The following is a 15893-nucleotide window of genomic DNA, read 5'->3' as shown; positions in this document are numbered from 1 at the left end:
CATATTTCTGATTTCAATAATTTTATATTTTTAATAATTTTTCAATCAAATTTATGTTTTTATTATAAAAAATGAGGATAATTTTGCATTGGTAAAACTTTCATCCATAAATTTTTATATGTTTTAAATATTGAGATTATGAATATTTTGAATATTTATTTGAAATTTTTTTGAGTGATTTTGAAAAAATTAAAATTTTTGCCAACTCAGAAATTTATTTTTACATCTAAAAATAGTATTTCAGTTCAATTAAAGCTTCAAAATAATGTTTTACATAATGTCATAGTAATTTGGTTAATTTTTAAAAATATGAATTTTTGCCCAATAGGCCTTTCTGTTGTCTAACATTAGGATATTTTGACTCTTTTTGAATTAAACTCAATTATACTTTATTTGCTACAATGCATTGAAAATGAATGTGGATATGTGCTTTAAAATATTATTATAGTAATGTGAAATAATGTGGGTGTAAAAGATAAGTAAAGACTTGTTGACTTTGTGATTGAAAACTTATTGACATGTACAAGATGGTGGATCGACATACTTTGCTTTAAATACTATGATTATGTGTTATCCTCTACTAATTCAGGTGTTACTGATTATGAGTTATAAGAAAATAATTATTATGCCGGCGAATAAAGAGTGATAACTCTATTTACTAAGCTAATGATTACAGACTACCTATTACTAATTATTAAAAAACACCGTGACAGTCAGAACTTCTTTCTTGCTTAATGTGACTATTGAATATATGTTATTAAGATATTATTCTTATTATTATATGAATTTATTATTACTATACAGATTTACTATTATTATATTATTTTATTACTCTTACCACTAGACTATTACTGCTACTAATATAAATATCGATAATATTTGATACTAGTGATTCACTATACTGATACTAAGCTTGTAACATACTAAGCATGTAATATATTATTTTAATAATGATATAAAACATCTAGATAGTATGTGTACACTCTTGTATTAATATGATTTCGATAGTCTTTACCGATGCTTTGGTTTTACTGCTTTATACTATTTCTTTACTTATTAATAGAACTAATATGACGATTGTTTTAGTGATTCGACACCGATACCGATTTACTAGATTTTGTACCATACTATTTTACTATTTATAGATTCTACTATTACTATATATGAGCTTTACTTTTTTTGCACATATTCATGATCATAAAAATATTAATGTTATGATTAGACTACTAACATGTATATTGCTTATTTATCTGGTGTTGAGTTCAATTATAAATTTTGGTGATTTGTTGGGCTTTTTAGCTCATTATATACAACAACAACAACATCAAGCCTTTATCCCACTACTTTATTTCGTGGGGTCGGCTACATGAATCCTTTTTCTCCATTGTGTCCTATTAAAAGTCAAATTCTCATTTAAATCTAATAAAGAAAGGTCATTCATAATATTTTCTAACCAAGTCTTTTTAGGTCTTTTTATGTGGTTAAATAATTTTAAGTTAGGGAAAGGGAGCAAGAGTGTGAGATTGATTAAGATTCCTTCAGGTTCAGATTCTTTTTATTTTAGTTATTCTTTTATACTCATGATAGAATAGTTGTAATATGATTGTATAAATTCTAAGTAGTGTATATAATTTTTTTTAAAAATAAATATAGATGTACATATATATGTTTTGAATTTTAGAATTATTTATGTTGTTTATTTTTTATAAATAAAATTAGATAGTTCTGGTGTTATTTATTAAATAATAAAAGATTAATTCTTCTAAATTAGATTATAGGGCATCATATGTAATTCATTCGAGCTCAAGAATACCAATCCAAATTTTGGCAAGTTCTTCAACATATTGTATTCGTATTGACCCTGAGTTAAGAGACTATTTGACTACTATAATCTGCTTAAATATTAGTGGAATCATTTCAACTAGACAAGTTCCCAAAATTTTTCCCTTCTTCATTGATTTTCATATAAAAAATTCGGTGTTTCTTTATCATTTCAATTACCTAGTTTTGCGTTAAATTTTTGTGCATCGCTAAGATGTATAATCTTTTCACTCTATCACCGTGAATTTCTCAGCCCAAAAAAAGAATTAAATTCATTTCCTATTTCATCTCATCTCTCTGACGCATCCTTATCCAATAAAAACATTTAACATAAACAAAAAAATATGAAAATTTTTATTTCCCAAAAATATATGTGTGTGAGTCCAACTAATAAAATTTTGCATTTTTATCATCCACATGCTTCAAATATTCTATTTTACAACATATCAAAAATTATAAGGGAAAAGTTTACCAAACTTTAGGAAATAACATAAAATTCTAAATCAGTCCATTCAAATGTTGAATATAAAATCTAAAGCAGGTGAAACATAACCTACCTTGAGTTGAACAATTTCTTAAATAAACTCAATGGAAAAAATTGCTCGAAGGCTCCAAAATATCTTCTTATTCTCTCTCTCTCTCTCTCTCTCTCTCTCTCTCTCTCTCTCTCTCATCTCCCCTTCATCCATGAAAGGAATGGGGGTGAATACATTTTGAGTTGGTGATTTTAGATATTTATATAAAAACTAGATTTTTATACTTGCACAACAACATCTTTTAGCCCCAGTGTTTTAGGTCTACTAGATAGAGATCACAACGCCACGATGCCACTACACGTCCTTAAATATGATCCCCAAACAGGAAGCTCAAGGCCACAACGCCGCCATCACAACATCGTAGTGGTTCCAAGCAAATTTCTAAAATATGACTTTCTCACTTCTCAATTCAACCCATATACACATGTAGACTCAAATGAAATTAAAAAAAAAAGGTTTCTCATATGCAAAAATTAATAAAAATTGAAGTGAACTTAGAAATCTGATCGATCTAACTCAGGTCAACAAAAGTAGACCTATTCTTGTATCTTTGAAGACATAAGATGAATATCTTAAAAATAAATACTTGGAGACGGAAGAGGATTGTCTTAAAATAATACTAAGGATTTTCACCAAAATATAAAGGGTTTTGATGGGTCAAATAAAGGCTATAATCTAAATAAGTTAGATTTAGTATAGTTATAGATGACAAATTTGGGAGGGATTTTGGATGGAACTTTGTGGGTAAAATGCAGAGAAATGGATATGGAATGGTCAGGGGATGACTATAGAATAAGTTTATAGCAAAAAAATATAAATATAAATATGATATAATTTCTACTCACCAAAATAGAAAGTTTATAGAGATCACCAAACCTCTTCATGTGAGGGTCGACCACCAATTCTCCACTTATTGGATTAAACGCTATTTTTTGTAAGCACAATAACGAACACTTTTAATTCTTCATTTTATAATATTTATAGCTATTTTATAATGCATGAAATAGAAATAAAATTAAATGGAGAGAGAAGATGGGGCTAACCTACTTGAAGAGGGCAAATGGGTAGTTATACACATAGAAAAGTATAATCACATCTTTCATTGAGGAGGTTGACAATAAGTTCTTAAATTGATTTTTATTAACCATTAATTTTATTTAAATTCAATCTAATATTCACTCATTGGGATCCCTCAAAGGTTTCAAAATTCATTAATTCAAATTTTAAAAATTTTAATATTCAAATTTTAAAACATTTAAATTTCATATTTTAACAATACAATTATAACTAAAAATATTATAAATCATAGACTTTTATGCAAATTAACTTACATAAAATAGAAATACTCTTTTAAGTCACAAACATAAAAATGAAATTTTACTTAAGAGCATCAATTTTGCTTGTTATCCTAGGTCTTCGAATCTTCTTTTTTGAGGTGGCTTCTTGTGCCACATTAATTCTTCTCGTCCTAAAAAAACTATTCTCCAAAGAGTTAGATAGATGCGTCCCAATAATGTTTCATGAATCTTTTTTCTCTGTTATGTTCTATTAAGAGATAAATTCTCATTTAAATCTAATAAAAAAGTTATTTTTAATACTTTCTAACCAAATCTTCTTAAGTATACTTCTTGTGACACATACAAGCTCAACATTTAGTTCCGCTAGTTCCAACTTGATTGGAAAAAGGTAAGATTATAAACTTTTGAGTTTTCAAGTATTTGCATATCTTTGGAAGTGTTTTATTGCATGAAATTGATTGGGTGCGCTTAGAATTTGTCCCAACTGTTGCGTGTGAATTTCAGCAAAATCGGATAATGTCACTTTTGGAGCGCAACGCCACTAAGTGTTCTAGGGCAGCCGTACTGCACTCAGCCAAGACGCCAAAAAGTGATATTGCGACACCAGTTCATGGTTTGTTAAAGATTTTTTAGCACTGTAGTGTTTTGATTTGAGCGCCACAGAGCTAGGCCAATATGAACTTATTTAATATTTATTTTTTCCATTTAATTCGATCATTTGCCTTCGAGCAGCCGACATGAAGGAGAGAGAAAGAGAGACGTTAGATAGAGAAAATTCACATTTTGAGATGCTTAGGGCCATTTTCAACCGTCGACCCTATAGCATTATTTCTATGAATAAAGTTTAACAAATTCCCAAAGACTATGGATTGATCAATGATATTCTGAAAAATGCCTATTTGGATCACATTATGCATATCTATATATGTTTTCAAAAAATATGAAATTTTTCTAATTTTTTTATTAAAATTATATTTACGTTAGTGAAAAATGCATATAACTTTACAACGATAAACTTTCATCACGTAACTTTTTATATGTTATAGAAGACATGATTATTGTTTAGAAATTTTATAACAAATATGGTGGAATTTGTGCGATTTTAATTGAACAAAAATTAATCGGACACTATAAAATAACGTTGCAGCTCAATAAATATCTTAAAATTGTGTTTTCACTCATTCATATGTTATTTGGCTAGGTTTTGAGATTGTGAAAAATTTCTCAATATGAAGTTCATTTGTCAACTATTATATAATACTGTGAAATTTTGACATGTATTTAATTTTGCTTTAACTAATACAATGTGAGTTATAAGGGGCTAGAATTTTTTGAGATTTTATATGTGCCAGAATTTATTATGATGCTTATAAGACATGTTATGATGGTTATAAGTCATATTTTGGTGCCTATGAGCATATCTCGTGCTATAAGCACACAAGGGAGATATAAGGGGTCAGAATCCTTTGATATTCTATTTAAAACTGGGATATATGATATGAATTGATATATAATATGAATTGCTATGTAATATAAATTGCTTTATACTTTATCTATTTAGTATTATCGTTTAAATAAAATTGGATAATTGTTATGCTTTGATTTTCTTTCCCATTATAATCAATGATTTATTCACCTATTTTTAAATATTCAAAAATATTAATAAAAGATAATTTGAACATTTAGATTGGCTTATGTGATCTGCTGAGTTGTTGTAGCTTACTATTGGTTGCTTGTGATTTTCAGGGTCTGGGAAAGGGAAAGAATTTGATGATAAGTAGTTCAAGATTAGCTTTGAGTTTATAGGTATTTTGCTATTTTGATTTTGTACAGTCATGACTAGTTAAATTTTTTTTTATAGCTCTTACATGTAGCCATATATTATAGTGCATATATTTATTTTGATAAAATAAAAGAAACTTTGTGGATGCGTTTATTTTCATTATTTAGATGTTTTAGTAGTTTAGTTGTTTGTAGTTTTATTTAAAATGAATATTGGAAGAGACTATGAACATTCCAAAACTAAATCTTAAGAATTTCCTATCACAGCTAAACAATGGGATTTATTCTGATTGGGTTGGGGTGAGACACTTCTGCCTTTCTTGATATATGCTAGATATAATGCATCTACTCTCCTAATTGGATTATTGGAAGGCTAAAATTTTATGTGACCAAATCATCTAATGAAGCTCTCTCTAATATTATCTGCTACTGGAGCTACTCAACCCATTCACATATATACTCATTTCACATCCTATCTCTAAGTATAAAGCCACTCATCCATCTAACCATCATCATCTTACAACATTACACTTAATTTTATGATTCTCTTTTAATGATCAAAATTCTATCTCATATAAAAATGCAAGTCTAACCACCCGCTTATAGAACCTTCCCTTAAGTTTGATATGGGCTTAAATACGATAATTGTTATAATCCAACTGAAATAAATTAATATTTAGTCAAACAACCTTATATTTGAATTCTTCAATTTTGCATAAATAAAGTAAATATAAAAAGAATTTTTAATTATTTTAAAATTTAAATTTTAGAATAAATTGTCAAATAATTTATTTAAATTTAATTAAATATTGCACATATTATCAAATAATTTTTAAGATTTTTTTTTTTTGTTGAAAAAAATAGGGGCAGCACCTAGCCACACACACAACACAGAAGTGAGACTTAAATTTAGGACCTCTTAATTGAAAGTCAAATTCCCAATTAACAAAATAAGAAGAGCTGCATAATTTTTAAGATTTAACCATCATAAAAGTTAGGGGATTTATATACATACCACTTAATTTTATGATATCTGCATATCTAACCTCCAAAAGCTTAATATTACACACTCTCTCTCAGGAGCCCCGTCCCCGCTGCAACAACGGCGCTCCTCTTCCACCACCTTCGGCCATCACTGGCGCCGGCTACTTTCCACATCGACCCTTCCATTCTTCTCCGCCTCTGCACCATCCTCTACCAGCATCAACTCTCTCCAGAACCCAAACTCCACTCACACCTCCTCCGCCTTCCCCTCCCCTCCTGCCCCTCCTTCCTCGACTCCCTCCTCCTCCACATATGCACCCGATTCCCGCTCTCATGGCGCCCACCTCACCGCTTCCACCTCTTCCTCCTCTCCCACTACCCCTCCTTCTCTCTCTCCCCCACCGCCGCCTCCAAACTCCTCGACGTCTTCGGTAAATCCCGCAACATCGATCTCTTATGGAACCACCTCCTTCTCATGACCGATCGTTGCCTCCTCTCTCTTTCATCCCTCCGCATTGCCGCACGAGCGCTCGCCGATGCTCGCGAGATCTCCAAATGCGTTCTCCTCTTCCGCCTCGATCCACAATTTTCCACCGTTGTCGCCCTCAACTCCGTCGTAGATGAGCTCTGCTTGAGGAAGCACGTTGATATTGCCCGTTACGTAGTAGCTAAGCACCGGGATTCGATTATTGGAAACAGGGAGACGTACATGCTTCTTATTATAGGGTTTTGCCGGGCAGGTGATCTAATGGAGGCGGCTAGGGTTTGGAATTTGATGCTGGAGAAAGAAATCGAACCGGAAGTGGATGCGTATGAAGAGATCATCATCACGATGTTTAAATCGAATCAATTGCAGGAGGCAATGAGGCTGTTTAAATCGATGAGGGAGAGGATATTCATCGATCTGCGGATCAGTTCTTACCGCATTGTAATCCAATGGACTAGCAAGATTGGAAGGGTTTCTTATGCATACATTTTGTTTGCCGAAATGCTCAAGAGAGGAATGAATTTCGATAATGCCACCATTGGTTACTTAATCTACGGCCTATTGGCCAAAAAAAGAGTGAAGGAAGCTTACAAGATGTTCAAAGAAGCAGAAGAGGTGGATCTGAGCTTATGCCATGGTTTGATGAAGGGATTGCTGAGGATGAAAAGGCCGGCAGAGGCAACTGAGGTTTTTAGAGAGATGTTGAGGAGAGAGATAGAGCCAAATATGCACACTTACATCATGCTTCTTCAAGGTCATATGGGGAAGAGAGGGAGGAAGGGGAAGGAGGAATTGGTGAACTTTGATAGTATTTTTGTTGGGGGATTAGTGAAGGTAGGTAAGACATTGGAGGCAAGCAAATATGCAGAGAGGACGATGAGGAGCACCGTAGAGGTGCCTAGGTTTGATTACAATAAGTTCTTGCATCTCTTCTCTAATGAAGAAGGCGTGGAGATGTTTCAGGAGGTGGGAAGGAGATTGAAGGAGGTGGGAATGGTGGATCTGGGAGATGTTTTGTTGGTGTATGGGGAGAGAATGGCTACGAGGGAGAGGAGGAGGAGAGCTATCTGGAGGGAGTCTAAGGTATGTGAACAATATTCAAATTAGTAATTTTTGCATTTCATTAACTGAATGCTTATCATGGCTAATCCAATTAAGTGTTTATTTGTTGATAAATGTATATGATGTTTATAGATGCTAATGTAAATAAATTATTTATATTTATTCATCTCAAAATAAATTTAAATTTTTTTATCTTGATCCATCATCTTTTTCTTTTCTTATTATATATTGTGCTCCAATATTCATTTAGGTCACTTCGATTAAATCATCATAAGTGGTTGAATTTGATTCAATGTGCCGTTGATCATAAATTAACTCTCCATGTTCACCCAGCCAGAAGTTACCCAAAGCTTTATTCCATCTAGAACGGAATCTTTTCAAGTCTCTCAAGAGACGGGGTTTTCTCACACTCCTCAGTATTTTGCTACTAAATTTATCTGAGAGACTAATAAAGTTGCTCACTCATGAAGGCCACCGACTGAAGAACTTGGTTACTAATCTAGAGTTTTATTTTGCTACTATTTTTTTTTCCTATAGGTCTTTTACACCTTTACTTGTAATTGCCTTTTTGTTTTAATACATGGGATTATGCCCCAAAATTTTCCCCAAAAAAAAAAAAATTCTCACCGATCAACTAGAAATTCTTGCCAATACTCATCAAGAGTACTAGTCTTCAATTTGTATTCACCTATAGTTCCTACCTATTGGACGTCTGTCAACCAAACTTGCCAGCTATACAATCAATCATAAGAGTATTATTTTTTTTCCTTATAATTTTATTGTTTAGGTCAATCTGTACCATTGACCATGATCCTCACATACAAACATAGGATTGTTGTGCGCGAGTACATTTGCAACGGTAGAGAAATAGAGAGTTTAATGTCTGAGTTTTGTACTGAGACCCGACACACATACAAATAAGGAGAATGGAGTGCAAGAATTATAAGAGACATCAAATTTTTTATGTGGAAAAATCTAAAAAGGGAAAAATCACGGGGTCTAATCCAGCTAAAATGATTATAAGTGAAGTGCTTCCTCGGGAGAAGGCATTGATATAATGCAAATAATATATTATGTGGTTGAAGTTGGAAGACCCTTTCGTAGGAATCCAGCATTAATCCAAGTGTGGGAATTGAGAGTCAAAGGTAATGTTGTCGGCGTGCATTAAGTAATGACGTGTATTGACATTATTAGTGATGGTAAATGATAAAGCCAATAGACATTGGCGTAGTCAGATGATAATAGTCAAAAGATTATAGGTCAGAGGACTATAGTCGGTGAGCAACAGAGTTGGAGGACCGTAATCAATGGACGATGGTGGTTGGAGGACCGTAATCATGCTACAGTGCTTGGAGGACTATATGTCTCAACCTGACCTGTTATATCTCACAAATATAGTAGGTCATAATGTGTTGAATTATGATAGAACAAAAATTTCAAGACCTAATTGGAGAGAATTGTAGAATTTTCAATATAATTTATAAGCTATAAAGCTATTAAAACATCAATTAAACCCATAAATACTCATCATCAAACTCTTTTTCATTCATCTCAGAAATATTTACAATCAAAATAATTATCTACAAACAGTCCATGGCACATCTAACCAAACATATCTATACAAACACATAAGTCAGTTCCTACAACGTTTCTCTACTCAGCCCAACCTTTCTCCTTATCTTGACCTGAAACAAATATAGAAAGCAGGCATGAGCAACCATACCTCAACATGTCATATTCAAGAGACTCAATCTTTAATAATGAATGACAGTAATGCAATTGAAATAGTAAAGTAAATTCATTTGTATAAAAAAAATTAAACAGATTGGTCAAAACAAATAGATATCTATTGAACAAGAAATAATAAATTTATCACACCAATTCATAAGTGGAAGAACATTGAAGCAGTAGAATAATAATCATAACACATCAATTGCTCAGAGAAGAACACATTCATTTCTCTCAAGCCCTCATACCTTCCAACCTATACATAATTTATATTTCAGTCCCTTATAACTTCTAGTGCATAACACTCAGATATTCATAATTCTAGGCCCTTATGGCTCTCATTCATATATTAGATTCAAAATGTCAAGCCCTCACAACTCCCTATCAATAGCATAACATAGTCTCCAACAAATCATCAAAACTTCAGTAATTCATACATTTCAAGTGTATAAACATAAAATTAATTACATTTTTAGATATAATAAACAACATTAGATTTATCACATTATTTTCATAAATTGACATACTAGCAATACCGCAGATAAAAATTTAGGGGAAACTCAAATACAAAATTTCATAATTCCATAATTTAATCAAATTACCATACATTATTCATAGCTAGATTTCAAAGCTATTATTACACCATAACTTTTTTTTGCGGTGTCAAAATATTTTTTAAGATCATTAAAATATCATATTTTTAAAATTACCATGTAAAAATTCATAATAAAATAATCATAATGTGCAAAATATTGATATCTACAGCATATCAAAAGTTACACTATGAAACTTTATCGGAGGATCGAATATACCCACTTTTGCGTCAAAATTTTAATTAAAATGTCAGAAAAATCTTAAAAACTCCAAATTATTTGAGACTGTGATGGGCAAAACGTAACCTACCTCAATCTAGATAATTTTTCGAACTACCCCGATGGACAAAAATGACCTGAAGCTGCTTGAAATCTACTTTCTCTCACTAAAGTTTCTCTCTTTCTCTCTCTAGCCGGTTGCCTAAGAGAAGAAATGATTTGGCATTTTAATATTCTGAGTTGTGTTTTGTATTTATAAAATCTTCTATCTATATGTCACTACGCTTAGAGACACAATGCTACAGTGCTCCAGACTAGACGTAACGCCACACCGCTATGCCACTCAGCGCTGCTACGCTCAAATTAAATATGAGAAAGAGAGCTCATCATTCCCAAGGAAAATTTTAATTACTTGATTTTTCATACATAAAGACCCTTGAGACAAACTCCAAAATAAAATCTACACATTTACAAGCTTACAGAGACATTCACATACATATGTAGAATAGAAATGCAAAAATTTAAAACATAAATGACTCACCAAGTCATGTTCACATCAATTCGAGCACTATTGTAGTAGATGTTACACTATGATCAGCTAACGATGGAAGGAAGGACTGAGTCGTGTGCTAGTGGTTGGAAGGACCATAGTCAGTCGACATTGGTTAGAGAATCGTAGTTGCGTGATGGTGATTGAGGATAGTAGTTGGCGGGCGACGAAGGTTAGAGGGCTATTTGTTAGAGGGCTATTTTTAAGCGACAGTGGCTGGAGGATCATAATCAGGTGACAGTTGTGCGAGGACTGTAGTCGACAGATGATGAAGGTCAGAGGATAGTAGTCGATGGGTGACAGAGGTCATATTCGGGCGATGATGGTTAGTGGACTGTAGTCAAGAAGTGGTGATCGGAAGAACGATAGTTGCGCCGATGGTTAATGAGTCGTTGAGTTGTAGTTGGGCGATGGTGGTTGAAGGGTTGTATCAGGAGGCGATGATCAAATGATAGTAGTCAGGCCACGGTGGTCCCAATGACCATAAGTCGATGGTGGTGGTCGGACAGAGGTCTAGTGATGGCGGATGGGCAGAGGTTCGGTGACTATGCCCGGGTGGAGGTCTAGTGGCGATGTAATGCCCCAGGACCTAAGGTATGAACTTAACCTACCTTATAAACTTCTACAACCCCAATTTCACTTTTTGTTATAGAGCCATCTAATCAACTAAAAATAAAATAAAATAAAAGGTACATCAAGATTTTACGAACTCCTTTTCATATTTTTGTTCATCAAAACATCCAAAGCAATAATTCAAAATACAAAAATTTCAACAAAACATCTAAATAAATTCTGAACTAACAAAATAATATAAATACCTTACATACCCAAAACTCATACTTTCTATTATAAATAACCTACTTAGCAAGGTCCTTCCCTTTTCCTTAAATATTTTAAACATTAGTATGAGTAAAGAACTCAGTAGGCCAACTTGTCTCCATAATAGAATTCAATTCACAACATATAATTAAAATAAACAAAAATATAAAATGTTTACATTTTTATTCTAACATAGAACATAACATAATTTATACATTATAGAGCGTCGCAACATGATAAATTAAACTCACATGCTAATATAGATGCAAAAATACATATAATTCATACATGCTTATAACTCTCTTTTTATCACCTCTCACCTACTCTAGGCAGATGCAGATAAGAACTAGAACATAACATAATATTTTCCTCTTAGAGCCAATTCAGAGGTTAGAACAGAACAAAATAATATATAATTTCTAATGAGGCCTAAGCACAGAATTCACAGTGAGCTTTTTGTCATAATAAAATTTTAGAATGTCATGAAATGCATAATGATGCACATGAAGTAAATAACTAAAGAATTAAAGTTGAGTGTTTGCTCAAGTCATATAGGTTTACAAAATCCCCCAAATTTCAATTAGCTACTCAAATATTTCAGAATGTTACTAAATTCAGTGAGATTGTATAAAATGACAATTTAACATAATTTGTCAATTGCACAAAGGTTCAAAAGTGGCACATTTTTTTAGAATTTTAAAAAATTTATACATAGTAAATCAACCGATGAAAATTTGCATTCTTATAGTCAACTCGTTTAGAATAGAGTGCAAAGCGTTATACTAAAAGTTACACTGTGAAACTTTTCCCAAATTTTAGAAAAACACTTTTTAAGCATACATTTTTATAGAAATATCAGAATTGAAATCAGAAATAGATTATAGGTTGTCTACCTCTAGCCTAACATTTTTCTTAACTAGCTTAACAGACGATTTTCGAGCTCTAGCCTCTCTCCTCTCTTTCTCCTCCTCTCCTCTTCTCTAACAAGCATGGCTAGAAGGTGGTGAGGGGTTAGGCAAATGGATTAAGATATTTATTATTTTAAAAACACTCATTTTAAGTTTTAACTCAGCATTGTAGCACTCACCATCCCAACATAGCAATGCTCCCAGAGAATCTTTCAGATTCTCCCATAATATCATCAATAGTGAGCTGGGCATCGTGGCACTGCCTCCAAGCATTATAGCGCCTCCCAAAAACCGGCCCCAAACAAAGAGCTCAATGTTACAGCACCGGTGTCCCCAGTGTTGCTACCCTTCGTTGAACATTTTGGTTACTTACATTCTCTCCTTGCTAGATCAAAATTTGAAATTTTCTTGAGTTAATTTAGCATCATATGACTTAAATAAAAAAACTTAATTAAAATTCACTTTATTACCTAAGTTCTAAAATGACAAGTGTTACAGACAATCCACCAAGCGGAGATCTGGTGGTTGCAGTTACTAATTGGAGGTCTAGTGCCGATCGATCGGGTAGAGTTTTGGTGGCGATCGACTATGTAGTAGCCCAAACTCTTTGGCATATGTAGTAGATCAAGATATTATCTGCTTTGGCCTAAGTGTCTCACAATTTTGTTCTGTTGGTATAACTTCCCAGGAGGTCTCTCATTCCAAGATTTCTCCTATATGAGTTGCTTAAATGCGGAGTTTCTTAATGAAATTTCTACTATTACACCAAAATATGTCTCGATATTTAAGAGTTTAGCTTCATTTAACTTAAGGGGAAATCTCCCCCACCTAAGTAACTAACATCCTCGTCAACATCTTTATCCCATAATCATCTACTAGACAAATAGAATTCTGGAGGTGACATTTACAAGTTCAAGTGGTGACTCCTACCATGTAACACTTTATCTCATATAGAGTTCAAGAGGGGGCTCCCATGACATATTACTTTGTCTTGTATAACATTTAGTTCCCATTTTCTAGCTGATGCATTGCTCTGATACAATTTTTAACAGCCCAAACTCTTAACTATCGAGATATTGTCCATTTTGGCTTAAAGGCCTCAAGGTTTTGTCCTGTTGGTGTAATTTCCCAGGAGGTCACCCAACCCAAGATTTTTCCGAGATGAGTATGCTTAATTATAGAGTTTCTTAATGAAATTTTGGACCATTACACCAAAGGTGTCTCGATTTTAAGAATTTAGCTTATTTTTACTTAAGGGGTTTCACAGACTGGTTGAAGATCAGGCGGAAGTGCCCAGGCGGAGATCCGGTTGCAATGATCGGGTAGAGATCCAACAACGACGACTAGGCGGTGAGGACTCATTGAAAATGTTGCTTGAGCAAAGCTCCGAAATCCTTCAAGCTCTTTTGAATCTCTATCCCAGTTGTCCTCTTTTATGTAATGAGTGGAGGCCTATTTATAGATTTTAAGAATGACATACTTCATAAGTATGAAGAAAATTCAAAACAAATCCGTAGTGCTCGACCTATATTGATTCCCTCGATCATAGATTGTTTCTTCAGCATTTGAGTGCCTTAATTGTCAAACTCGAAAATTTAATGGAAGAATTAAATCCCAAATATAATCACCTCAACCATAATATCACACATACCAGAGTTGACTAAATAATCTGAATTAATTGAAATAATATAAAAAATTATTATTCAAAAGAATCATGTTTAAATAACCCAGTCTAAGTTCATTTTATATATTAAAAGAAAATAACTAGGTTACAAAATACCTCACAGCAGAGCTAAAACCTAGTTATTTTCTTAGTGTCCTTTAGTTGGCTGAACTTTTTTCCTTTTCCTAAAATTCCATTGAATGTATAAAGTGAGCAATTTATATGCTTAGCAGGCTATCCCAACTCCTATAACAGAAATCAATTCACCTTTACATTTTTTAAGTATAAGAATTATATAACACTTAATGACAGTTATCATTGCAACAAAAATTATCTTCAATCTCTTTTTAGGAACATGTATGCCCCAAAACATTAATGTTTTGTAACACTATATTATAAGGGTGACATGAGTGACAAGTACTCAAAATAGTATTCCAGAATTTGGACTAACATCATAAACATATCCTAATACAAAACTTGGGTGTTGATTGAACTTATTCATCAAAATAAAAAACAAAAGTATACCAGATACAGAGGTTTCAAACGAAGATTAACATATATTACTCATTCACTTATTTGCACGGTATATACATGTGTGAAATGCACATGTTCTGATATTCGCTTATAACTCCACTTTCACTTATGCATCATTTAAACCTCTCACATATGCACTTGAGAGATGGGGTCAGAAACAAAAATGCCTTCCTATATCAATACTTGACTGAGGGGCCAAAAAAAGTATAGAACATAGTAGATATACAAGCCCATATAACATAACTTATAGTGTACTTAAGATTTTTATTTTAGAATCTCCTCCATATGTCATGACAGGCACATGTAGAATTTAGCATAAGTGACAGCTATACAGAACATAGAACATGGATATGATTGCATCTGTGTTGGCACATGTACGACATTCTACAGTTAATGCATGTAAAATTTGCTTGATGTTTATCACTTGAAAAAAATATTCATAAAGAACTTTGAAAATATCATTTTAAGACTTTTAATGAATTGTAGCTAATGCCAGAATGTTCATTTTCAACATAAATTAGTTTGATAATTTGCACAGAGAAATCTAACTGGTGCAAATTTGACTTATTACAATTAAAATGACCACAATCGGGTACTCTACTGTATTCTAGAAAAAGAATGGTGGAAAGTTTATTATTCTCATTAGAAACACATTTTACTTCAAAATTTTTCACAGAATTATCAGAATTGAAATTGGGTATTGGAAGCCTACCTTAAGTAGAATAAATCTTCTAATTGGTCGGATGGATGAATCTCCCACCACGGCCTTCGAATTCTTTTCCTTATATTCTCTCTCCTCTTCTCCTCTTTTCCTTCTTCTTTCATTCTAAGCGAGCAGTTGGAGTGAGGGGATTTAATGAAATGGAATTAAATTAAATTACATATATATATATATATATATATATATAT

The 15893-nt window shown here is 32.6% G+C and overlaps 1 protein-coding gene across 1 annotated transcript in view; it reads left to right on the top strand.

Moving 5' to 3' along the window:
• The window catches only part of LOC110114003 (putative pentatricopeptide repeat-containing protein At1g26500), a 34847-nt gene that overhangs the window by 17694 nt on the left and 1260 nt on the right, over positions 1-15893 (top strand). The window contains exon 2 of the mRNA XM_028694990.1: positions 6518-7396. Coding sequence (XP_028550823.1) covers positions 6518-7396 — 879 coding nt within the window. The remainder of the gene's footprint in view (positions 1-6517; positions 7397-15893) is intronic.

This window comes from Dendrobium catenatum, unplaced genomic scaffold (genome assembly GCF_001605985.2).
Source record: "Dendrobium catenatum unplaced genomic scaffold, ASM160598v2 fragScaff_scaffold_621, whole genome shotgun sequence".
Classification (NCBI taxonomy): Eukaryota; Viridiplantae; Streptophyta; class Magnoliopsida; order Asparagales; family Orchidaceae; genus Dendrobium; species Dendrobium catenatum.
The sequence above is the reverse complement of the archived record's forward strand: the minus strand, read 5'-3'. Positions and strand labels throughout refer to the sequence as shown.